Here is a 25556-nt window from a genome sequence, read left to right on the forward strand (position 1 = left end):
TGTGCCGCAAGTACCCGGTGTCATGGGACAGATCCTGCCTGTCCTGTTCTTGAAAGGCTCGTGGCCTGGGCTTCAGGTGCATCCGGTACCCCCTGAATAGGAGCACAGTGGGAGCAGGTGTGTGCCCTGCAGCAGGCCAGCACCTCATACCAAACAACCCTGAAAGACTGACACGGGGCCACACTCCTCTTAAATACTTTATAATAATCAGAAACTACAACCGTCAAAATGCTCTCAGGACAGCCCACTCCAAAACGTCCTGCAAGGCTGAGGCAGGGGCAACCTGGGCTGCCAGCATTCCAACCTGGAGACTGCCCGCCCTCCTTCATCCCCTCCTGCTCCCAGCCCTTCTACATCACAGATCTTCATCGTCAAACGTCTCCATGCACCTCAACATTATCATCTCATCGTCGACGGGAAGGTCTGGTTCCTGCAAAACACAGGTAGAAGAGGATTCAATTTTATTTAAGGGCTCTGGGCCTCAGGCAGAGGAGAAGGCCCCATCATCTCAGGCGTGCCCCCCTCCCTCTGTCTCTCCCCCACATCTCTTCAGTGGTATCTTCTTCTCCAGCTTCCAGCCAGGAAGTTAAGAGCAATGGGGGGCAGGGAGTCCATTTCTATTTCACTCCACTCAGTACTCTGTGATCTCCAGAAAGGCTTCTCCTGGATTCAACAGAACTGACTTCTTTCCTCTCCTGGAGATTTCTGGGATCCCATAAGAGAGACGGGGGCAATCTTAAAGCTTTATCCAAATGCCCTCAACAGAGGATGGTAAATTACACCATGATGCACCCACCAGCTGTTTCAAAAAAAAAAAAAAAAAAAGGAATGAGATCCCTCTCTATCCGTAGGATAAACTATTTTAAAAGGGCAAGGTACAGAGCAATGTGTATAGTAGGCTACCATTTGTGTTTGAAAGATTCTGTAAATATCTGGAGAATATCTTTGGCTGGCTGTACAGAAACTGGTCATGGTAACTGCCTTCAGGGAAGGGAATGCGATAGTAAGCAAGGGACAGTGGTAGGCGGAAGACTATGTTTTCTTTGTATATCTTTTGGTAACTTTCGAACTTTAAATCATGTTCATGGGTTAGCTGTTTGGAGATAATTTTTTAAAAGAAACAGCGCTATGTCTGTTTAGCAAGGGTTTCTCAGTCCCTTAACAATGACCCCAGCCAACCTCTCTGACTCCCCATTACCTCTTCCCCTAACCGTACGTTCCTGGGTTTGTGTTCTTCCTACCTCTCCCCACCCCAGCAGAAAATCAGCCCTGTAATTTGTTAGCCCCGATGGTTAGGGGTGGATCCCCTTGGGCCCTGGGAAGCACCCCTAATCCAGCCAACCATCTTATGAACGTGGGACCTGGTCCCCAGGGTGACGGCCAGATTGGGGGTGACTCTGCAAATGAAGCCTCTCTCCAGCTCTGGAGAACGGTCCTCAGCTGCTGGGCTCTACTGATGGGGGCGGGGCGCACGAGAGCCAGGGGATCCAAGAGGGGGAACAGCTGGTAGAAGGAAAATCACCCAGGCCCATTGTTCAGGGTGAGGGTACGGCAAAGGTTGAGAAAAGAGGGAGTCGGAGCATGGTGGTTGCCCGGAGGCCAAGCGTCCTGGGAGAGAACCACACACTGAAGTCTCTGTCACACAGAGTGCTTGAGTGTCATTCCAAATGTTCTACTTCCTTAAGCCTCTGAAGACGGCGAAGAGGCATTTTTAAGCTGCAGATTTGTGACAGCACTAGGCTGTGAGAGGTGTTTGCTGGAATTGGGTGCTGAAATGTGTTGAGTGGTGTTCCCTCTAATTCATATCCTCCTGAAACCTATTTGGAAATAGAGTCTGTGCAGATGTAAGATTAGTTAAGGATGTCAAGCTGAAATCATCTGGATTTAGGGTGTGCCCTCAATCCAAATGGCTGGTGTCCTTACAAGATGAGAGGGACGGAGAGGTACACAGCAGAAGGCCATGTGAAGACGGAGGCGGTGACTGCAGTGATGCAGCTACGAGTCAAGGGATACTGAGGGTTGCTGGGAGCCACCAGGAGCTAGGAAGAGGCGAGGAAGGGTCCTTCCCTAGAGCTTCCAGAGAGAGCAGGGCCCTGCCAACACCTTAATTTGGCCTTCTGGCCTCCAGAGCTATGAGAGAATAGATTTTTGTTGTTTTAAGCCACCAAGTTCGTGGTAATTCGTAACGTCAGTCCTAGGAAACCAATACAGGTACTAATTAAGTTTCATCCAACCACCTCCCATGAAGCTGATAGCGGGGAACAAACGGGGAAGAGAATGCAGTTGCCCTCTTTACAAACCATCTACCAAAGCCTGAGGCCTCCTGCACGAGGACACTCTTGAACAGCTTGTCCAAAACACAGATTTCTGGGGCCGCATCTCTCAACACTGAATGGGCATCTTGGGTGTGGGGACAATGGGAGTCTGCATTTCCAATAAGCTCCCAAGGCGATTCAAGTCTGAGCACCTCTGCTTTCCATGGGTGCTCCAGCCCTGCCTGTTCTTTCTTTCCTGCCACGTGTAGAGAAAGGAAGCAGGGAAAGCAAAGACTGTCCCATCGATCCATTCTCAAAGCCTTGGTAAAGTGAACTGACTTCACTGTGTTGAGAGAAAGGGACACAGTGGTCAGAGCCAGCGGCCAAGGGTTGGGAGGTGGAGAGCAAAGCGCAGGGAAGGGCCCTGGCTCCAAGTGGAGATTCAAAGTGGTCTTGGCAGAGGGAAATGAAGGGTTAGCGGGAAGAGGGCCCCATGGAAAAGCTGTCCGAATTATTTGAGACATTTTCATCACTATCACTTACCTTTTTTAATGAACAGCTACAGTTTTGCTAAATTCGTGAGAAAATCCATGGCTATGAACCTGAAAGGGCCTGTCCCCGTGGCAGCTCAGGCGTAACCCTCTCCCCCCGTGGAAGCTTCCAGGAATGGACCTTCTAACCAAGACCCCCCCACAGTGCATGTCCCTGAGGCTGCACAGTCAGCTTTTTGGAAGCAGAAATTAATATCCTTCAAAAGCTGGCAGCAAATATCACCCCAGGGTCTCCGAAGATGACGAAACGGTCCGGCCCCTTAGAAAGGCATCAAGGAGTCACACAACATGTAGGAATGCCTGCGAAGGGCCAGGCCCCTGAGGTCTGGTCCCGGCATCAAGGGACTCCCAGGCTCAGGTCTGCCCTGAAGAGCATCCCTCTGTCTCTCCCCTCCATTTCCCCGGACATCCTCCGTTTCACAGGATGCATTAGGCTGAAGTCAACCACCCGTGGAAGAACGCCCCCCCGCCGTGGTGTGAGCGGGGGGAGCTGTAACCGGGTCTCCCCTCCAGAGCCCTTCTCGCCCTCCGAGGGGAGGTGAGCCAAGGCCTCACTGTACTCTGCTCCATCCTACCTGTTTGAACTGAGTGTTAACACAGCAAAGGCCTTTAAAAAAATTGACGATCTGCATGTAGAGCTGAAACTTCTCCTCGGGATTTTCTGGGTTGCAGACAGCCAGCACGGAACTGACAGCAGAAAGGAGGAAGAAAGAGCAAACCTTTAGAATCCTAACGTTCTACCTCTGTTTGTACCCACTAAAATATCTGGATTACAGTGGGAGCCAAGCACTTTGAAGCACGCAGCTGAGCCCTCCATGGAAGGCTTGCATGGCCCCAGTTCCAACACCATGTCTGGAACCTGCTGGGAAAGCGAGACTACAGGGAGGCAGGCTCGCGCGCCTAGCTTAGTGTTCTGAGCTGTGGCCTGTGGAACAAGGAGCGAGATTTCCTCTCCTCCCAGAGTCAGGCTCGTACAGCAACGCCACATGGTTCTGCTCCCACCGGTGGTTGCCCAGGCTCGGGGGGCTCAGGGCACGGTCAAGACCAGCCCCTTGAGATGCCTCCGCTCAGGAGGTCTAACACGGAACACGGGCCTGGCGCAGAGGGCAGGCTGCTTTGCAGATTCCTTTCCTGCTGCTTCCTGGGACAAGGGGAGAAGCCTGCCAACAGGACCGTGAATCAGGCCTGGACAGCTGACTTCCTGCTGGAGTGAGGTCCCACAGTCAGCGTGGGAACCCCTGGCAGCAACCCCTGCCTTTTCTAGGGAAAATGGAAAAGAAAATGTTTTAATTGGTTGTTTTTTGTTCCATCAGTAGAGTGAGGAGTTCCAAGTACACTTTGGCCACTTTTCAGCAAAATCGTCTTCACAGCCCAAGCCCAGCTCAGAAATAGGAGCGTATGTCTCCAGCCAGTTTCAGCCAAATCAGACTCCACACACAGCTGGGAAGAGCCTGAGTCACCAGGGAAAAGCGCTTTGAGATTTCGGGCAAGTCTGCCTGGGCTGGGGGCGGTGGGGTGGGAACAGAGGAGCAAATGCTGACCTCTGATCTGCCTGCAGGCGGCCAGGGCTCCAGGCCGTAGCCACAGGCCTCGGGGACAATGGAGATGTTCTTTGGGATCACGAGGACATGAATGTCAGCCTCACTCCCAAGGTAGAAAAACTAAATTTTCTTGCTTCTTTTTAGCCAGCTAGCCAAAGGGCCTGTGCCTTCAGGCTGTAAGACCACAGCTTTTCAAAGTAGCAAGGGAATTTCCATCCTGAACTTTCTTTCTGAGAAAACACACCTGTTTTCTTTTTTTAAAACAAGCTGCTGCTTGTTTTAACATCTCCCCAGATGCTCTTCTCACTTCAGGGGGTCAGCCATCCCCTCCTCCCCTCCTTCCACATCCTTCCCATCAGCACTGTGAAAAGCAGCTTCTCCCCTTGTGCGACTCAGAGCTCAGGGCACCGGGCCTGTTTCCACGTTGGCCCCGGCTCTCTGTGCCCCAGAGGCCCCCCACCCACCTCTCGGAGCAGACCGACTGCTGTAACCTGCCCATGGCCACCTCACCCCGGGGAACAGTGCAGCACAAGCAACCTGGAGTTGATAACCTGCTGTGTCTCAGCCCTGGGCCACGATGGAAGAACTGTCTACTCTGAAGAAGCCCCAGACAACATCATCCCCAGGGCAATGGCACAATCCTAGGACTTGCTTTGAATCACAGAAAAAAGTGGATTTCCAAGAATTTCCACTGAATTATGCTCCCTTCTGAGAGGCTGCAGGGGAGAGGCTCGTAAACACCCCAACAGGGGTGCCCATGCACACACACACTTACACACTCATATACACACACAGTCTCACACCCCCTTCTTCACCTGGAGCTAGATGTACTTGGAGCCTCACTTTTGTCCCGGAAACTTGCCACATCGAAGGCATCTTCAAAAAGGATCTGAAAGGAAGCACAAAACTTCATGTGTCAGAAATACCCCTACACTTTGATGTTTGCTCTGGGTGGCTGGGGGAGAGATGTGTAGAAAGCCTCTCTAGCCCTCAGCCCCAAATGGGTGCATGTTAAAGCTGAGGCCCAAACCCAGGCTCTCTGCTTGGTGACCTTTCCAGAGGATGAGTATTAAGTTCTTGCCCACCCAGAACAAACTGCCAACCCCGAGGGGTGGCTGAGAGACGGGGAAGCACTGGGGACCATGGTCTCCTCCTTTTAAAGAAAGCGGGAGCTTAGGCGCAAGATGCAACAGCCAGAGGTGAACCTCAGTTTACACTGGAAAGGGCTCATCTACACCTCCCGAGGGGCAGAGACTATCTGAGCCCAGGATCCACAATCTAGCGGTTTCATGCCAGGGCAGCTGAACAGAGGTTAAGGGGGCTCTGGGGTTAAGCTGCAGGAAAGCCGACTCCCAGCCCTGCCACTCCCTAAGCTGTGACTTAATTTCCCAAATCCCAAAGGGAATCACAACAGTGCCTACCCATAGGGATGCTGCAAGAATTAAATGATGTATGGGAAGCAGCTGGCACATAATAATAGCTCAAATATGCTAGCTATTATTGAATACTATGTGCTTTGTAAAAGAAACACACGTTCATCTTGGAAATTTTGGAAAATAGAAACAAAGTTAAAATCACTGAGAAACAATCCCACCCAGAGATGTCCATTGTCGACATACTGATCTGTTTCCTCCAGTCATTTCCCCGAGACATATTATAGCATATATTTCCAATTTTGGAATCTTGCTATTTAGAAAGTTCTCAGTTCTGCTTTTTAAAAATTTGTTGATGAATATTAAATATTCCACGGGAACATGATATACACTTAGCATTGCAGGATTTAGTAAATAAAGATACAGGATGCTTGGTTAAATTTGAATTTTACATAAAGAATGAATAATTTTTTAGCATACAAATGTCCCAAGTATTGCATGGACACTCTTATATGAAAATTTTAACTAGGTGTGCTTTTTACCCCTTCTATATGGGAGTCAAGAGGGCATTCTCTGATCCTAGTTGGCAGGTTCTAGCAGGTTCCCCAGGGTCTCCTCTCCTCTTACCTGGGGACACATTGCTCTTTGTCTTTGACAGAAGGGGGCCTTCTGTCTGCCGTTCACGTCTTTTTTTTTTTTTTTTAAAGTTTTTTATTCTTTGATGTGGATCATTTTTAAAGTATTGAATTTGTTACAATATTGCTTCTGTTTTATGTTTTGGTTTTTTGGTGGCAGGGCACGTGGGATCTTAGTTCCCCAACCAGGGATTGAATCCGACCCACTGCATTGCAAGGCGAAGTCTTAACCACTGGACTGCCAGGGACGTTCCCCACTTCATGTCTTCTTACAATTCACTTTCCCTGAACTGAATTCCCTGGGACTCTGGAATTGTGAATTGTCCTCCTGGCTTTCTGGACATTTTCTGGTGTCCTTCTTTTTGATATCCCTTTGGTCACCTCAGAGGATTTGGGAAGGGGTCACTGAAAGGCCTGGGCTCCTGTGTCCATCAGCACAGAAGCCCATTGTCTCCGTGGTCCTCCCCAGCAGGCCTGAGGCAGGGACGCAGGACCTAAATTCCTTCCCTCAAATCAATCAGCCCATCACAATCACAGGCCACATACCATCCTCACCTGTGCAAACCCCTCTCACAAACCAGCTCTTGGGGGCAGCATGGCCAGGCTCTGAGGTCCTTCTGGGGCACCCGGCACACTTACGGGGCCGCACCTCTCAGAAGTGAGGGGCACTGGCCACCTGATTCCGAGTCCAGGGGTTGGCCCCAAACGCAACTGTTCCACAGCAGAACCTCTCAGGTGGACCAGGAGCTGCAGAGGTTTCACTGCAACTAAGTTAGAAGCCACAGCAGGAGTAAGTGGCTCTGTCCCTACCCTGGGCATAACTGTCATCTGCCCCACTCACCCTGTCACTCAGCCCTGGGCTGGCCCAAGCTTGGGGACGGCGATGCAGGCAGAGCCCTGCTCTGGGCACGGCTAAGAGACTCTGCTGGCAGCTTCCCTCAACACCAGAAGAACGTGAGCCCTTAGCCCTTCCTGAAAAAGCCCAGACAAGCTGCTTCTGTGATTTGGAGACATTAGATTCTGCGGTTTTCTCTTTGGGTCTGCTCTTCCTTGAGGAAAGTTTTGTGCTGCAAACACGTGTGCAGTCAGCTCAGTTTGACAGAATTTTCATCCATTTGACATACGTTTTCTTTTGCCTTCTTTGTTGTGGGACCCCAGGGCCAGGCACTTTGAGGCTACAAAGACATCTAGCCTGGCTGATGCTTGCCTTGGGTTGAGGTCTTTTGGGGCTGGCTGTCTGGCCCTGCTTTGGCCATTACGGAGGAGAGCTCACATCCTCTCATGGTGGACCCAACTATTCGTAGTCAGATCAGAAGCCATAGTCCAGTGGAGTGGCGAATGGCGGGTGGGGAGGGGGCATGGGTGGTAGCGGTTGACTGTGGCATATCCGCCCTGCGAATTCCCTCGACTAACACCCGCGGTCATCAGTCACCTGGGGTGCTTGTTCAAAATGCAGATTCTGAGCCACCCCCTCGGGGACTCGGATTCAGTGGGTCTGGGGTACTAGCCAGGCACCTGCCTTTTTTTTTTTTTTTTTTTATAGATTTATTTATTTGGCTGCCTCGGGTCTTAGTTGCGGCACGTGGGATCTTCGTTGCGGCATGCGGGATCTTTAGTTGAGGCATGTGGGATCTAGTTCCTTGGCCGGGGATAGAACCCGGGCCCCCTGCATTGGGAGCACAGAGTCTTAGCCTCTGGACCACCAGGGACATCCCCAGGCACCTGCCTTTTAACTAAACTCCACTTGAGAAGCATCAGGGGAGATCATGGAGGATAGAGCATAAACAGGTGACCAAAGGGCAGAGACTTGAAAAACTCTGTGCTGAAGGATACAATGCTTGAAGCAGGAACTATGTGCCCTGGACTTGCTAGGACACATGCTAGGCCTGGTCTGTGAACTGGAAGTACTGGGCAAGGTGACCACTGCTCCCCTGGCCCGGGCCCTGGTGGCTGGGAAACCTCCCAGAGGATGGGGCCTCCAGGGCTGGCCCCCAGCATCAGAGGCACTTGGAGGAGGTTCTCTGGCTCTAAGACTCCCCAGAGAGACACTGGACGTCCCCTCCAAGGGACCACCCGCGGAGGAGTATTTGGAAAGTCAGGGCAAAGCAGGGGGTGGGGTCCAAGGAAGCTAAATGTCCCGCAAAGCACTAGACAGGTGCGGAGAGCAAAGCCGCAAGTGGTAGCAGCAGCCTTCTGAGGCTGTCCTAATTCTGGAAGAGTAGCTGAGGGGCCCAGTTTGATCTCAGCGCTGACCTAACGCCACCCAATGCTCTGCATGGCTCACCATGACCGTTTTTGCTGCTTGCACGCCGAGAAGCACATTTACAGCAGAGGCGTGGTTGCCTCCTCCGCGTTCTGCAATGCTCTTTGGGGTGGGAGCGGACCTGCTCTCAGGGATTGGGCCTGATTGGTCCTATCTCGATTACTCATTGGCTCAGTAATCTGGCAATCTGGCCAATTCCGGCCAATGAGAGGGCAGGAGAGGTACGGTGCAAATTTCTGGGGAAGTTCTTCCTTGACCCTTAAGAAAGAGGCACAGGGAATCTTTTCTCCTACCTGATGTAGAGAAGGAATAACAACTTAATTGCTACCAGCTGCCGTTCCACAGTCACCACACGGGGTGGGGGGAGTGGGGTGGGGAGGGAAGGTGAGATGCCGGCCTTGAGACGAGACAGAGCAGGGAGACGGGAAGAGCCGAGTCGGCGGCAACATCGCAGGGAGACGAAGTGGAAGTCCTGCCTGGGGCCCTCCCTGGGTGTGCCGAGTACATTTCCTCTTGGTTTAAAGAGCGAGCAACTTGAAGCCGAAAGAATCCTAGTGCATACAACCTTCTAAACCTTCTTTTCTGTAATCCCCATGGAAAGGCCAGGAAAGTAGCAGGGGAAAAATAACTGTGGTTCTGTGGTTGCGTATACTATGTCGGGAAAATCAGAAACTTACCGCGCGCGCCAGAATCCAAACAGCACCTCCAAGTTACTGTCTGACCCGGGCAGCTCCCTGGCGTCTCCAGGCAAAGGTGATGCCCACCCTCCACCCCACCCGTCGGTCCGCTCACCTCCTCGGGGGTGGAGACGAGCGAGCAGCTGGCCCCCTGGCTTTCCACGCCGCTGTCCTTCACGCTGCCCTCGGCGCAGGCCGGCTCCTGACAGGCCCCCGCGAGGCCCAGGAGGCCGCTGTGCTTCTGCGCCCAGCCCTGCAGGAGGCTGGCCTTACTCTCCTCGGAGAGGGTCTGCCACAGGTGGGAGATGGCCGCAGACACGATGGGGAGGGTCACGTCCTGCGAGGAGACGATCCCGTTCCCGGTCAGAAGGTCCATCGTCTGCTTGTAAAAGTTGAGGTACCTGCAACAGAAAGGGCAGCAACTCCCGGACCTGAAGCCGGTGGCCCGGGGTCCCGCCCAGGCCGGCTCCTCGGGATCCCGTGGTGGCGGGGAGAGGGGAGGCGTGCACAGCACACAGGCCTTGCCCGCTCTGTGCTTCAGCAGGGACTCAGCCTCACTAGCCGCCGCCTGCCTTGCCACTTGCAGAGTAGAAGCTATCTGGGGGGGCCGTGGGCGACTTAGCTTTGTGCTTCGCGGTCCCTCCCCAAGTCCTCCCAGCGCCCCCTGTGAAGCTCTCTGCCGGACAAAAGAGAGGATGAGAGGCAGGGCAGGCTCAGCTCTCCCCCCAGGGGAAAACTGCTTCAAGTTTAGAGCCCAGACACGTGCAGATGTGATATGACCTCGCTTTAGTTTGGAAGCTGTGGAGCGAGCCTCCTTCTACTGGGCCCGCCCCTCCCCCGTGGATGTGGGGGGCCTCAGGTCTGTGGAGGAGCGGTGAGGGGCGGGGGGAATCTGAGCCATCCAGCCACTGCCTTTCTTACCCCAAGATTAGTAATGCTGCTGAAGCAGACCTGTGGTGTGTGTGTGTGCAGCAGTGGGGGTGGCTTTAGCCCTCATATCCCACCCACGGGCCCCCCAAAGTCACCCCAAATAAAGTCAGTCTAAGGAAACACAGTTCATGTGCTATGCAGATGTGGCTTCAGGACTATTTCTCTAGCTCCTCTGCCAACCTCATCCCTGAGCCCCCGCCATGTGGAAATCCTGGAGCTTCCATGACTCGGGGCCTGCAGGACGCCCCAGGTGGAGCACCTGTCCCCTTCCCCACAGGGGCCCAGCTCTTCACACCGTTCAAATTCCAAGAGGTCTGGCAGCAAGGTGACTGGGGAGTTTAAGAGCTCCACTTTTTTCTCCTCTTCCTCCTCCTGCTCTTCCTCATCCTCTTCCTCCTCTTCCTGGTCCTCCTCCTCCTCCTCTTCTTCCTCCTCAAACTCCTTCCCGACTGCCTCGATTGAGCACCAGGTGTCGGAACCTTTCTGAAGAACTGTATTTAACACCAGACTGGGGAGGAAATGGAAACAAGGTAATCCCTCATGAACATCAAGACTGAAATTCTTGACACAGTTTTAGCATATATGGACTAAAGAGAAAAAAAAACCTATATGATCATCTCAATAGGTGCAGAAAAGCACTTGGCAAAATTCAACATCCATTCATGATGAAAACTCTCAGCAAACTAGGAATAGAAGGGAATTTCCTCAACCTAATAAAGGGCATCTACAAAAAACCTACAGCTAACATCATACTTAACAGTAAAAGACTGTTTCTCTGCTAAGATCAGGAATAAGACAAGGATGTCCTCTCTTACCACTTCTATTCAAAATTGTGCTGGAGATTATAGCCTGTCCAATAAGGTGAGCCAGAGAAATAAAAGGTGTACAGATTGGAAAGAAGAAATAAAACTGTCTTTATTTGCAGACAATGTGATTATCTATGTAGAAGATCCCAAAGAATCTACAAATATGTGACCAGAACTAAGAAGGAAGCAAGGTTGCAGAATACAAGGTCAGTACACAAAAACCAATAGTATTTCTATATATTAGCAATGAATAATTGGAAATTGAAATTTTAAAAAGTACCATTTACAATAGCACCAAAAACCATGGTTAAATACTTAGGTTTAAACTAAAAGCTCCATCTAGAAAAGAAAAAAATGAATAAGTTGGGCTTTATAAAGTTTTAAATTCTGCTCTTCAGAAGACAGTTTTAAGAGACTGAAACAACATGACACAATTTGGAAAACCAGGACTTGTACCCAGAATCTCTTCATGCTGATAGGAATAATCCCCAAGGTATCAGATTGAGTTAAAAAGCAAGTGTGCCAGAAGAAAACATAGGAGAAGTCTCAACCTCTCTTTCTCTCTCTCTAATCTCAGAGTGGAGGAAGTCTTTCTGACTATTCACCCAACATCAGGTGCCATTACAGATGGACAGATTAGACTTAATTTTTGCATGGACAAAACAAAAAACAGAAACATTGAAAGCAAAATAGGAAAACAACCAACCAAGGTACAATTGTTTGTAATCCATATACTAGAAAGAGAGCTAATTTCTTATGATACATAAAGCCCTTCTACCACTAAATAAGAAAAAGACCACCAACCCAACAGGAAAATGGGCAAAGAATAGGTTAAAAAAAGCTCCCAGGAAAGGAAATACAAATGATCCTGAACAAAGGCACTTAAGTTCACTCATAATGTAATTAATTAATTAAAATATAATAATTATAAAATGTAATTAATCTATTCCTCTGCTGGTACCACAGTTTTAATTATTGTAGGCTTACAATAATTCTAGTGAAAAAAATCCTCCCTAATTAATATGATTCTGAAAGAAATTTAGTCATCCTCATGTGGATAAGTGATACAAGTATTAATAAGATTTTAGTATGTGATAGTGGTCGTATGTTAAATCAGGAAGGAGAGGATGGCTTATGTAATAAATGTGGTGGGATCAGTAGCTAACATCTGCCTCACTGAGATCATCTCCCAGGCTGATTTCCAGGTGGGGCTAGTCTGATTTGTAAAACGTGGCCACAAACACCCTGCCACGTACACTCAACACACACACACACACACCCCACTCTTGCCTCCGCCCCGCAACGACCAAAGCAGTGCAGAGTGTGATTATAGGTGATCGTGTCCTAATACTTTTCTGTATTCTCACGTTGTCTACAATGTGAATTTAATTTAATTTAATAATCTATCATTTCCCCCTGATTATTTCCCTTAGGATATAATACAAATTTATTGTTTAAAAAAATTGGAAAATACAGTAAAGCACGGAGAAGAAAATAAAATTCATCAGTAGTAACCCCACTGACAACAAGAGGAAACAACATCACTTCACCTCGGCAGGCTCTCAGGAGGTTCTGACAGTAAGCAGTTCGCAGTCCCCTTTTCAGAGTGAGTAAAATTGTTTATACACGTACTCCTGTGCCTCCTGAGAGGCCAGCCTGAATGTACACTGTGCTGGGCACGCCCTGGGGCCACCAGAGGTGATGAGGGCCTGGCCATTGTCCCCAAAGTCCAGGCCGCTCTTGAAGCAGCTGTGCAGGATGGTGGTACAGGGCCTGGGTCATCCTTTGAGAGCACAGCAAAGACTAAGTCTACAAAGTACACATCAAAAAGTGCGAGAGTTAAATGTTCAAAATGAGATCATAAAAGTACGAGAAAGACATTGCTTGAATCAGCCTCTCTTGTCTGACTGTGACATTATAAAGGAGGTTCCCCTTTCAGCATCTGTGACACCTGGGTGTACAACTTTTCCTTTCCTCTCTGAAGTTCAGTTTGGTTTTTCTTAGGTTCCTACGAAGCTTGGAAAGTAGGCAGAGATTTGGATTTTCATTATTTTCGCATATATCCTCAATAAAGCCATTAGGTGAGTTTCTTTAAAAGCTGTAACACGGTATGAATACTATGATCTCATTTCTCTACAAAATAATGTGCAAAATGAAAAAAACTAGGATATTCTTTAAGATTAACATTGATTTTCTTTGAGTGGTGAGATAATATGTATTTCAATTTTCTTTTTTGGGCATTTCTGTCTTTTTGACATTTTCTGTTAATAAGTAGGATTTTCATAATCGGGAAAAATTCCAATGCGTGTGATTCGAATAACATAGAAAAGAAATCTCTCCAGCACAAGACTGTTCTAAACAGGTAAGCAGCACCTCTTCCTCGGTTCTGCGTTCTGGAGGGGAAAGGTGGGCTGTGGAGCTGCAGCAGCACTGTGGTAGTAGAACAGCAGATTCTAGGTCTCCTGGTGCTTGGGTGTCTTACCTGGGATTTCTGGAGTACATGCTGGCATATTCTTCCCTGACCTCCTCTAAGCTGTTTACATTCCCATCCTCCAGGTTGAAGGATTCTGTGAGGGAAGTTGAAGTCAAGGGTCACACATGATAAAGTTGGGACTTTGTCCAGTCTCTCCTGCCTTTCTGGCCTGGGTGGACCATGGGTGGTCGCTGAGCCCACCCAGGTTCAGTGTTAGGGAGTCAAGAGCCCAGTTTCACCTCTCCTGTTAGGTGTGGGGGGAGAGCACTAGAACAGGGGAAGAGTTTCTTGAACTGGACTTTCTCAGTCAAGACATGGAAAGTATCCCTTTCAGAATCGGCTTCCACTAGCTTATGAAACCCAAATTCCCAGCCAGCCATGTCTCCCAGCCTGAGTGCAAGGAAGGGAGACAGCTTCTGTCCTTTGCTTTTGAGTTGGACAGGCCCCAGTCCACTTCTCTGGCCTCTCTGACCTGAGGAGGTCAGGCACCCTTCAACAGCACCTAGGAAGGAACTCATCATGCTCACACAGCCCGCTGATGTCTGTCTGTCCTGCCAGACGCTAAGCTCCCTGATGACAGGGACATGGACCTCACTGTACCCCTGGCCCAGGTGCAGTGCCTGGCACACAGTAGGCTCTCAATAAATATATGTTCACTTGGCTTAACCCAATCTCCCTGTTTTCAATAGAAAAACAAACCAGCCCTTCCCTGGGAGGTAGAGGGGTGGCAGGTAGGGATCTCTTACCTTTCAGCTTCAGCAGATTATCCAAGGTTTGTTCCAGTTCCTGAATATGATTCTTCGCCTTATTCAAAACCTGCCACTGAGGACAGAGACAGACAGTGCGGAAAAGCCAGGCTCCCACCACAGAGATGGTTTTGCGGGCACAGGAGCCCCTTTCCCGGCCTGAGGCCACCCTCCCTCGGGGGCAGAGCCCCAGTCCTTGATGCTGTCGACAGAAAAGGTAGGAAGTTTGCTCTGATCCACAGAAGGCATGACATTTACTTTGTATTCTGGAAATGGTTCTCACAGAAATATCAAAGTATTTGGAAACAATTAAGCTGAGCTCAGCAGACAACTAGGGTTGCACACTACTATATACGCTACATGAAGTCGGCGTGGACGGTGACGGCACAGGTGGCCTGATGGATAGAGCTCCAGGCGGCACGAAGGCCCATTAACTTCTGCTCGCTTGTCCCAGTGTGCGACCGGCAGGTTAACATTAAACGTGCTAATATTGTTTGTTTGCTAAATGCGTACACTCTAGTTGATCTAAACATTTATCAAGTGCTCTATCAACTTGAACTCTGAATTTCCTATTCTGCAAGAGTAGAATCACAAGCATTTCTGCCCTCCCTCCCTTCCTTCCTCCTGTACTGTATGTAATATTACTACAGTCAAAATGGTAACTGCAAGATTATTCAAAAATGAGAAACGCTAAATATTGTTTATTATGCAGACACCCGATGCCTGTCAGGAGTCCCACACCTTCATCAGGAATGTATGGGGGCAAAGCTGTGTGCTCAGCCCGGGGACACAGAGTAAACAAGACAGCCCTGCTTTCAGGCCGCTGACATTCTAACAGGGAAGATGAGCATGGAAACAACCACTCAACGCACAAAACACTTAACAACTACGTGTAACCCGCGCTAGAATTCAGTGAGCGCCGCAAAGCGCTGTGGGAACGCACGGCAGTGGGAGGAGGGGCCCATCTAACTGGAGGGCTCGATGGAGCAGGGCATCTGCGCAGCTGAGCTCAGCTGAGCCCCGGATTATGCATGGACTCTGAAGGGCTGGGGGACGCAGGCCTCGCTCAGGGAGCTGCGGAAAGAAAGGAGATGGGGAGGCGGTGGGAGAGGACGCCACAGCAGCCAGGGGCCCACAACCCAGGGGCTGCCATTCTAGACTCCCGCTGCCCTGGCTGGTGCGCAAGAAGACTTGAGGGGAGCTCACAGCACAGCGCTCTGCAGACCCAAAAGACAGCGACAGGAGAACACGGCGGACTACAGGACCTCCTTTAGCGCAGGGGCCACCTGCTGTCTTACACCATCTGCTGCCCCCGGCCCACTCCGGCTTCAGGATTATACCGTTGGGTCAGCAAGGACTCTGTCCCCTCTTCGGACACGAGGGGCTGACAGGTGGCCCGAACCTCAGGCTTGTTCTTAGAGTGAGGCGAGGACTTTCTAGTCCTCTGGTCCAGGCCGGTCAGCTGTGTCCACACAGCCGGGCCACCCCACGCTCACCTCGCAGTCTCACTACGTCAACTGGACCAGCACAGAGCCAGGTAAGCCGGGTGCGATTCATTGAAATTCTGTTTCTAGAACGGTTTTGGCAGGCTGATTTTCTTAGGACCTTTGTCTGGGTTGAATTGTGTTGCCCTAAAAAAGATATGTTGAAGTCCTAACCCCCAAACTTGTGAGTGTGACCTTATTTGGAAATAGGGTCTTTCTAGAGGTAATCAAGTTAAAAAGAGGTCATTAGGGTGGGCCCTAATCCAGTATGACCAGTGTCCTTATGAAAAGGGGGAATTTGGATGCAGAGACAGACACACACAGAGGGAAGACAATATGAAGACACAGGGAGAAGACGGCCATGTAACTGGAGTGATGGCTCTGTAAGCCAGGGAACGCCAAGGATTGCCAGCAAATGCCAGAAGCCAGAAGAGGCAAGGAAGTCTTCTCCCCTAGAGCCGTCAGAGGGAGCACGGCCCTGTGGACACCTTGATTTTGGACTTCTAGAGGCCAGACCTCTGAGACAATACATTTCTGTTGTTTTAAGCCACCTGGTGTGTGGTATTTTGTTTTGGCAGCCACAGACAACTAGTAAGACCTTGCTACCACACATACGTGCATCTCACTCTTGTAGAACAAATCCTTTCTCCATGGACATTACAAACGCAAAATTCAGGGTTGTCCCTCCAGCACGAAAGAGAAAGAAGGAGAGGACAGAAAACATCTGATTTCCAGACTGCCCTCTGGCTGTGCCCTTCCAGGCAAACTGTCTAACTTTCTGGAGCCTCACTTTCCTAAGTGATACTCCTAAGTGATACTAACATTCTGAACCACATATGACCATGCTATGTTTTTCATGCTACTATACTGCTAAACTCCACAGCAGGCCTCAGGAAGCCATGACTGTTGTCCCCGTTTAACAGGTGTGTTAACTGAAGCTTAGCGAGTAACCTGCCTCACGTGGACCGAGGCCAGTTAACATGCAGGCTCTCGACCACCACGTCGTGAGGTGTGAGTTTTAGGGGCTGCAAAGGGTTCTCCTCCAGATTCACTCCCACTCCTTACTGCCAGCCCTGAGTGCCTGTTCTTTCTTCAGCTGTGCTGCAGTCTGTGCACACTTCTTCACTGGCCAATGACAGGGACTTCGGGGTTTTCGTCACCCAGGGGACACAGAGCAGAGCTGTGCTGGACAAGCTCTTTGCCGAGAGGCCCAGGTGTGGACTCTCCCTCCCCACCCTCACCTGAGTCCCGAGCCCCTGAGTCTGGCCCAGCCGGGGAGTAGCCCTCCCCGTGCCTCTCCCGCCACAACCCATCGCCTTCCAGAGGAGCACGTGGGACCTCCGTTGAGATTCTTCCAGCCCCACTTGGAGCCCTGCACAGGGGCGCTCTGGGCGCCTTCCTCTAATTTCCGCAGAGGCCCTGGCCCTGTGCCCACTGAGGGGCTCTCCTGTGTGCCTGCCCTCAGCAAGGCTCCGGCGCCAGCTCCGGAAGCAGGATGCTCCCGCCAGTCAAATGGTCCCTCTCCATAAGTGCAGCTCTGCTGAAAGCACCAGCCCAGAGGGAAACCCGCTGTCTGGAAGCAGTTGCAGGGCATTGGGCTGGTCCAGAGAGATGGACGGGGAAAGAGGGCCAGGTCTGGAGCCCCAAACCAGGCCTCCTCCTGGACCTGCCACCAACTAGCTGACAGGTCCCGTCTGGACTCCAGTTCCCTCCTCTGTTAAAAGAGGGTGGGGGGCCTTGAGGCTGTTGGGGACCTCTCCCCTGTTGGAGACCTCCTAAATGCTTCCCGCAGTGATACCCACTCCACTCTTCCACCACCACCCAAACCCACCGGAACCTTCTGTGCTCCACCAGAGTCACTGATCAGCAATGAAAAAGCTGTATAAGGAGAAAGGCAAAATTAAGATCAGGAAAAAATAAATGCCTACCTGGAGAGCCCTGTCGCCTAGGGAAAGACCTGGTTGATGCATGAAAACTGAGAGGCACACACGGGCATGTATTGGGGGGTGTGCTTTGGGGTATGTGTGTGTGCTTGGGCTGGGGACATAGGGTCTGGGCAGCTGCTAGAGGCTCACCACTGCCCGTGAGAGGGATGGGCGTTGCAGTCACTGGCTCACCGGGCCTCTCGGGCCGCCACTTCCCCTCCGAGGCCAGGCTTGTCTGCAGCGGGTAGGTAAGGCCCGGCTCTCAGGCTTTACCCACATGCAGCAGCAGACAGAGTGCCATGAGGGGTCCGCAGCTGACCGCTGACCTGCCCAGGCCGCAGCCCTCAGGGGCGGGAGCTCCAGGCCAGTCCCCATCTCGGCTCCACAGTCCCTCCACGCGTGGGACCTTTTCCTCCCTACCCTCAGGTCCCCGTACCTTTGAGGCTGTGAGATCGGAGTGGGAGTAAACGATCTTGCTGAGGCTGCTGAAGAGGGCTGCCAGGGTGGCTCGGTGGCGGGCCTGGGACAGGCGTCTGCGGGCCACGCGCGGCTCGACCTTCTGCAGCTGTGCCGGGGGCCGGGGCGTTTCTCTGCCACTGGGGTTGTTGTCTTCTCCAGAGGTCTCCATGAGAAGCTGCAATGTACTAGCCTTTGTTTGGCCCTAAATAATAAAGATACAACATTAAAGAAAAAGGAAGGTGGATTGAAGCAGAAAGAAAGGGAAACAACTCCCAAGTAAAAGGTCCCAAACCAATGAGTCTAATCGATGACAGATACACAATAAATAACAGATGATAAAAAATCTGTTATTGAAGCTCGACTCCTAAAACACAAGGTGCTCATATCTGACTTACAGTTGAAGGGCACAGCTGCTTTACACCAGGAAGTTTCCAGGACCTTGCAGGTACTCACCAGACGCTTGTTAATTGACCACAGTGGCCAAGGAGAGCAAGCCGTACCCTGAGATCCCATTCTTTAGTCTGTCAGAGGTGGAACAAGTATGTGTCCCACCCTTTGAGGTCTTTCCTACTGTGAGAAGGCACCCCTCTTTGAGTTGGGAAGTAGTTACACAGGTGTATGTAGTATATGAAAAAAAATCCATCAAGGTGTATTCTTTAGATTCGTGAACTTTCCCGCATATATACTGTACCTTCAAAAAGAAGAGAATGCACTCTTCTACATGTGAAAGCAAAAAGGCACGTGACGGCAGAGAAGTGGAAGCTGGTTTGCCTCGAACTGCTTCCAGTGGGTTCTGAAAATGATCATTATGTTGTCCTTGGTCACATCTAACTTTACAAATCAGGAGCCCTTCTCTAAGAGAGGCGGTTCTAAGGCTGATAATGTAACGGTTTTAAGAAAAGATTGAGCCATGGATGGCTCTGCCAGCAATTTGAACAGGGGGCTGCATTGTCATCCCCTCTATACTCGCAGGAGGTGCTCAGCACTGGGGTTTGAGTGAATTAGGATGGGAGTTCTCCGCGGGGTCCGCTCTCCCCTGAGCACAGTTCTGCTGGGCAGAGACAATGCATGACCTGGGTCGGTTTTGATGTATGTCAGCCACCTGGCGAGACCGCTGAAAATATACATGCCCAGGCCCTGCCTCAGAAACACTGGATCTGCATCTCCTGGGGTGGCCCAGGCGTCTGTGTAGGTGGCATGCTGCCCGGATGATTCTGATGCTTTCCCGGCTGAGCCACCACTGGGGCGCAGACAAGCAGCCCCTCTCTCAAAGCACCTCAGCTGACAGCAGCTGGGAGCAAAATCTCCTTCGAAGAGGGAATATCAGGGAAGGAGGTGGAAGAAGGCTTTCTCACTAAGTTCTAGGGGGGAGAACTGGCCACAGAGACCATGAACCCAATGAGGTAATGTGGGATTTTAAAACATCTTTTAGGTCAGACAGCAAGTCTCCTGTCACCAGTGTGGTCTTCACTAGGGTGTCCACTTTCCCTCGGTTTGCTTCTCAGAACAGTGGTGGAAAGATGGTAAGTAGATGCCATTTTTGTTGCCCGCGCTGATCCCTTTCAGCTCCTGTAACGTTCATTACCAGGAGTTATGCCATCGGTGTGGGGAGGACAGCCACAGAATCACAAAGGCCCATCCAGCCCGAGGGCTAGGTTACATCAGAGGCCACGCTTTTATAGTCTCTAATTTCCAGACATCAACAAATCTTTAATAGGGAGCAAAGTAAAACAGTGAAGGTTTTGAACTACCTACAGAAAAACAAGAAACTTTTGAACCGAAGAACATAGGTCTTCTTTACCTGTTTAAATTAAAGAGAAATGCATGTGCCTGGACACCAGGGAATTTAGGTCGACAAATGGAGGAAAAAATACCAGGGTCCTCCCAGCATCTCAAATTCTCTAGTAGTCTAGGAATATGAATACCAAAGGCCTTTGGGCTTGTGGGGAGTCTGGAGCTCTCCCAGTGCCCATGCTGATAATTTGGGTTTCCTCCCAGGTTTCTACCCAAACACATTCCTCAGGAAATATCTGGATGGCTATGGGGACTGTTGAGTCACTGAATAGGGTGCAACCCTCTGCCTCTCCCATAGCCGGCAGACACTCCCATCACTTGCTGCCTCTGAGGGCAGCCTTCTCTGCCTGCCTCTGGGGTGAGGATGGCGCCAGAGCATCTGCCCAGCTGCCGGGAGCTGTGGCCTCCATCTCAGCCTGCCTGCCTCGGGCGCCCCAGGTCAGGAGCTGGGAGATGGGAACACCGCAGTAAAAGATGGGAGACGATCCTTCCACTCTGCTTTCAGTGGGGAATCAAGCCAAGGATCTAAACAAGATGTTAACCTTCATTAGACCATGTGCAATTTTAAATATCCTATTCCTAGATACTCCATCGTGCTCTCCACTAGGGATGATTTGCTATGATCCCCCAAAGCCATTCTTTCCAAGTTATCTTTATTGACTTGCACTGTGGACCCAGCAGGAGCTTAGGTGGATATTTTTCAGACAGAGCCTCTTGTTGCAATAATACAGTTGGATCTGTCCCATCCGCATCTGTGATCTGTGTGAAGGGGTGCTCGCCCAGGACAAGTACCACAGAAGTCATGTTCTTGGATGGGGGAGGGGAGGGCAGGACCCTCCTCCGCCTTCTTGCAAGCTTGGCTCTTTTGCTAGGAATGGGGGAATTAACGGAAAAGATGAGATCAATAGGTGATCTTTTATTTAAAAACAGAACAAAACAAAAACAAACCTTTTCTCCTAAAGTTCCTATGCAGATACAAAGTGTGTTAAGGAAACTGCCCCCAGCAGTATACATTACTGCCCTGCCCACCGACCCCTATTCTGTGGCCCATTCTCTTTCCTCCTACCGAGAATGCCTCCCTGCCCCCAGTTTCTACCTCTCTAGAGTCAGCTTGTCCTTCAGTTCCCAGTTTAAGTCCCAATTTCTCTGAGAAGTTTTTCAGCCCCAGTCCACACAGATTCCTCATTTCAATCTTGTTTTGCCAACAAATTGGTACGATCCTTCATCAGGATCCATGTATCCAGCATCTAAAGTGTTCTTCCTGGGGTGCATCAGAATAGGAATAAGACAGGATAGCATTAAGAGAAAACCTTGGGGGCAGGAAATAATAGCGAGTTCAACCCTGACCCAAAAGACCTCTCTGGATCCTAAGCATTTACAATCTCATGGATTCAACTCTTGACAAGGTTCACAGTGAGAAGCACATATTTGAGAAGCTGAAAAAGAAAAAGCCTTTGGGGCTTCCCTGGTAGCGCAGTGGTTGAGAGTCCGCCTGCCAATGCAGGGGACACGGGTTCGAGCCCTGGTCCGGGAGGATCCCACATGCCGCGGAGCAATTAGGCCCGTGAGCCACAATTACTGAGCCTGCGTGTCTGGAGCCTGCAAGCCACAACTACTGAAGCCGGCGTGCCACAACTACTGAAGCCCATGCGTCTGGAGCCTGTGCTCCGCAACAAGAGAAGCCACCACAACGAGAAACCTGCGCAATGCAACGAAGATTGGCCCCCGCTTGCCGCAATTAGAGAAGGCCCACGTGCAGCAAGGAAGACCCAACACAGACAAAAATAAAATAAATAAATTTATTAAAAAAAAAAAAAAAAAAGAAAAAGCCTTTGAAGGTGATCCTGGCCCATTGCCATGTGAGACAGGTGGGGAGGGATTATACAGGGGCAAGAACCTGGGTATCCTATTCTGGCTCAGGAAACGGGGCATGTTTGGAGGGTGAGTGTGAATGTCCGGGCATCTGAAAGGTGTAAGAATTGGGGGAACTCAGTACGGGGATAGTAGGTGGAAGGAAGCTAGTCCTACAAATCCACAGTGGGTAGGATGATGCAGGGATGCTCCCAGAGATGGTACCCAGCCAATGAGATGAACCAGTGTGGGAAAAGGCAGGATGGATTATAGATTGGCTCAAGACCTGGGTTGTAACTCTTTGTTAACCAGCAGTGTGACTTTTTATGAGCCAAGAAACCTGAAATCTTAATTTCTTTATCTGGATAAAGGAGGTGAAAAAAATCCTTAACTAGATTATAGTTTAAACTTTCCACCCCTGGAAGGTCATTGTCACAATTCTGTGACTATCCGGGACAAGCGCAAGTAGCACAAGCCGCTCATTTTCCAACAGAAGTGGAGGAAGGAGCATACAACAGCATGGGAAGCTGCATGTGAAGGAATTCTGGGGACTGCAGCTCCGTAAACAAGTGTTTACTGGGCACTTTGTGCAAAGCTCATTCATTCTGAGGGAAACTGGGGCCAAAAATAATATTAGGCATTTCAGAATGGCTATAACTCTGATATCTTTTCCTTTTTAAAAACTTTTTACTGTGCTCAATCCTGTTCATTAGATCAGCCTGCTAAGCGTAACCTTCAGTCTCACAAAGTTAGAAGACAGCTTCATTGATGCATTCTTCTAAAAAGGCATTTTGTGAAGGTTCATACTATCAAGCCATAATTTTTTATCACCTCTCATGTATAAAGCAAAGTATACTTTCACTACCAAAGACTTTCTAATTAAAACACCACTTAGTACCCATTTAGAGCTGACATTTTTAAAAACTCCCTAGGCTGAACTTTTAAAAACTATGACTTCACCCTCTCCAAGGTTCAGAGTAACTTTCAATCATTTTTAAGCATCAGTCTGCAAAACATATGAGTGTGATCCAGTCTCATTAGCAAACCCTAAGCAAACGCATACAAGATACTGGATAATGTTTTGCAACCCACCGGCAGCTTCCTTTGGTTCCCTATGCTTATCAGATCATGTAAAAAAAACCATCCAAAATCAGTCTCAGAAATATGTAGGGTGTCAAGATGACATGTACAAACGCTCCTATTAAAGTCTGGACCCAGACCTAAATGTTCACCTGTTTGGATCCAGGGGCTTGAATCAATTGCATGTACATAAACACCCACAAGGACAAGTGCACCTTTCTGGAGGAGCCAGCCGGCCGGCAAGGTGAGAAGGTCAGCCCCGCCCCTCCACAGCGTTGAGTCGACTCACCCTCGGAGGGAGATGGGCACCCAGACACACGACGTCCCCACTCCCGGAACACGCGCGCCGCCGGAGGGCTTGACAGCGGTGGCAGCGGTCACCGGCCTCGCGTGCCAACGAGAGTGCGGACCGTGTCTCGGCCCGGGCCAGACAGACCCAGCACCTCGGCACAGGCGCAGGGACCAATCGCAGTGTGTCACTGGGCCCACAGCCAATGGGGACGCGCGGTGGCCAGCCAATGAGGGTGCAGGCAGTGGAAGAAACAGTGTAACATTTTGTCTGAAGGCGGCACAAGAAGGCGGGGAGAGAGGGGGAGGGGCAGGGCTGAACTTCTCACCTTTGCCCATGGCTCCTTTCCAAGCAGAGGCCCAGGGGGCAGGGAGGGGATACCTGTGTCACCTCAGGTACCCCAAACGGCTTGTATGTGCCCACAGAGAACTGAACGGATGTCCTCCGACTGGGTCTGCTCTCCTGACCTGGAACCCCAGTATCTTCATCCCTCAGACGGGGCTCTGACACCTGCCTTACGGGGTTATCCTGAGACTTAGAGAAGAGGAGGTCAATAAAGGGTCAAGAGCAGAGGCTCCCTGTCTCAGGGGAAAAGACGAGAGCATGCAGGTGTGAGGAAATAGACGCATAAAAGGGGGAACCCGGGAATGATGTTTTAAACTAGGGAAGAAGAAATGGGGGTGGGGCTTAAGAGGGGCTGAAGAGGCAGAAGAGGCCTTTAAAGGTGGGATCAAAATAGCAAGAAGAAAAGAGAAAAGGTGCTGACTCTTTGAGACAAGAGGAAACAGATATTCTTCCAGCTTAGGGAAAAAAATTCATTTTCCCCCAAATATAGATAGACTCATGTGTCTAGGTTTCTTTTTGCTTGAGTTCTTGCACCCCTGAATGTTTCAGGATGTGGTGTTCCCACACCTTCAGTTTTACCCTAGGACGCAGCAGCCAGGCCAGGTGCCCCTTGCTGTTCTCTGACCTGGGGCAAGCTGCTTCACCCCGGGGTGAACCTGAGGTCACACGGCCTCGCTGAAGCATCCTGGGCCTGGTGGCACTCAGATTGGGATTCTGATCCAGGATGCACCTCAAAGTGACCGTGAGGATCATGAGTTCTACCTAAAGCAGACAAATAGGGTACCTGGCACGCGGTGGACACTCCTGAAATTCAGCTTCGGATTTTGGTGGAACATTAAATTAAACTTTGTGTTGTGTAGAAAGAAACTGCCACATGGAAAGCACCCAGTAGGAGCAAATTCTCCTTCTCCTTTTCAAGGTGAATGAAAAATGTTCATTTTAAAATCAAATTCTGCCTAGGTTGAGGCCCTGTCCCTTCTGGCTGTCCGTGACCCAGGGTCACCGAGGGTCCCTGAGGAGCGGCTTTTCTCCCCTCCCCCACTCCCTGGTTTCTCTTCCCTGGCCCTGCTCCTTGCCTCCCACCACCAGCCTCAGAGTTGCTGAGACCCCCTGGGAGCAGAGGGCATTCAGGAGTCTGTGTACCTCTGTCTTGGAGAGCCTTACGTTTGCACCGAGAGGGCACACAGAGGTCCAGGAACCAACCTGCCTGGCCTTCATCTAGTCACCCCCTCCCCCCATCAACCACCACCCCACACTCATCTGCCTCACTGGATGAGGCCCACTGGGGAGCAGATCTGCACCCAGAAGAAATGCAGTCCTGGGGTGGGATGTTGCTAAGAGGCTTCCTTACCTGCCGCAGCCTGATTTCTTTATAGAAAGTGAAGATCTCTGGTCCACTTCAGTCAACCTTCCCCGCAGCTGTGAGGCAGGAGGCTCTGCTCATGAACCCTGGGACCTCCGGGTGGCCTCTCACCAGCTTTGGATACAATCAGAGTTCTCCACGGCAACAGCCAACACACCCCATCACCTTCTGACCCTGACCCCTCCCTCACAGTATCAGAGATCCTGCCCTGTACATGCCTCCGCATGGTAACATAGATCCTGCCCCCAATGCCAGCCCCCTAAGTAGCATAGATTCCGCCCTGAAATACCCCTGCCCTCCACCAGTCTGAGAGCACTTCCTCCCCTCAGATCCAGCTCCACACCTGTCCCAACGGGGAGCTAACATTCTTGCATTAATGCCAACCCAGTATGGCCACCTGTGTTCTGTGTCCTCGGCCTTAACTTTCTGGTTGGAGAAACAGCCTTTTTCACTTGTTCTCCATTGTTGCGGATGACGTATTTAAGATCATTTAAAAATAAAAACGGAGGAACTGTGGTTCAGGCGTCTCCAATGGAGCCGGGTGGCCATTGTGGATGTGGTTTCAGACACATTCTTGCATCAACTCCTGAATTTTCTGAACTATCTCAAACTCAAGGACATCATCAGCTGTTTTCAAAACAATATCTGCTAGCAGCTGCTAGTTGCAACCTTATGGTCTCAGGGTCTCCCCTAGTAACTATGCAACCATTTTGGGC

The 25556-nt window shown here is 50.5% G+C and overlaps 2 protein-coding genes across 2 annotated transcripts in view; one reads left to right on the top strand and one right to left on the bottom strand.

Moving 5' to 3' along the window:
* LOC132371776 (solute carrier family 23 member 1-like) overlaps positions 1 to 13107 on the top strand; it is a 58474-nt gene extending 45367 nt beyond the window's left edge. Inside the window, exons 12-14 of the transcript XR_009504967.1 lie at positions 11151 to 11237; positions 12465 to 12637; positions 13036 to 13107. The gene's annotated coding sequence lies outside the window, so the exon portion shown is untranslated. The remainder of the gene's footprint in view (positions 1 to 11150; positions 11238 to 12464; positions 12638 to 13035) is intronic.
* STRA8 (stimulated by retinoic acid 8) lies at positions 116 to 18314 on the bottom strand. The gene is made up of 8 exons (XM_059933315.1): positions 18096 to 18314; positions 14251 to 14326; positions 13514 to 13598; positions 10521 to 10733; positions 9411 to 9696; positions 5163 to 5236; positions 3382 to 3493; positions 116 to 430 (listed from the first exon to the last, which is right to left on the bottom strand). Exons 1-8 carry the CDS (start codon positions 18285 to 18287, stop codon positions 356 to 358), a joined length of 1113 nt encoding a protein of 370 aa, XP_059789298.1. The 5' UTR covers positions 18288 to 18314; the 3' UTR covers positions 116 to 355.
* Between the last annotated feature and the right edge of the window lie 7242 nt (positions 18315 to 25556).

This window comes from Balaenoptera ricei, chromosome 9 (genome assembly GCF_028023285.1).
Source record: "Balaenoptera ricei isolate mBalRic1 chromosome 9, mBalRic1.hap2, whole genome shotgun sequence".
Classification (NCBI taxonomy): domain Eukaryota; kingdom Metazoa; phylum Chordata; class Mammalia; order Artiodactyla; family Balaenopteridae; genus Balaenoptera; species Balaenoptera ricei.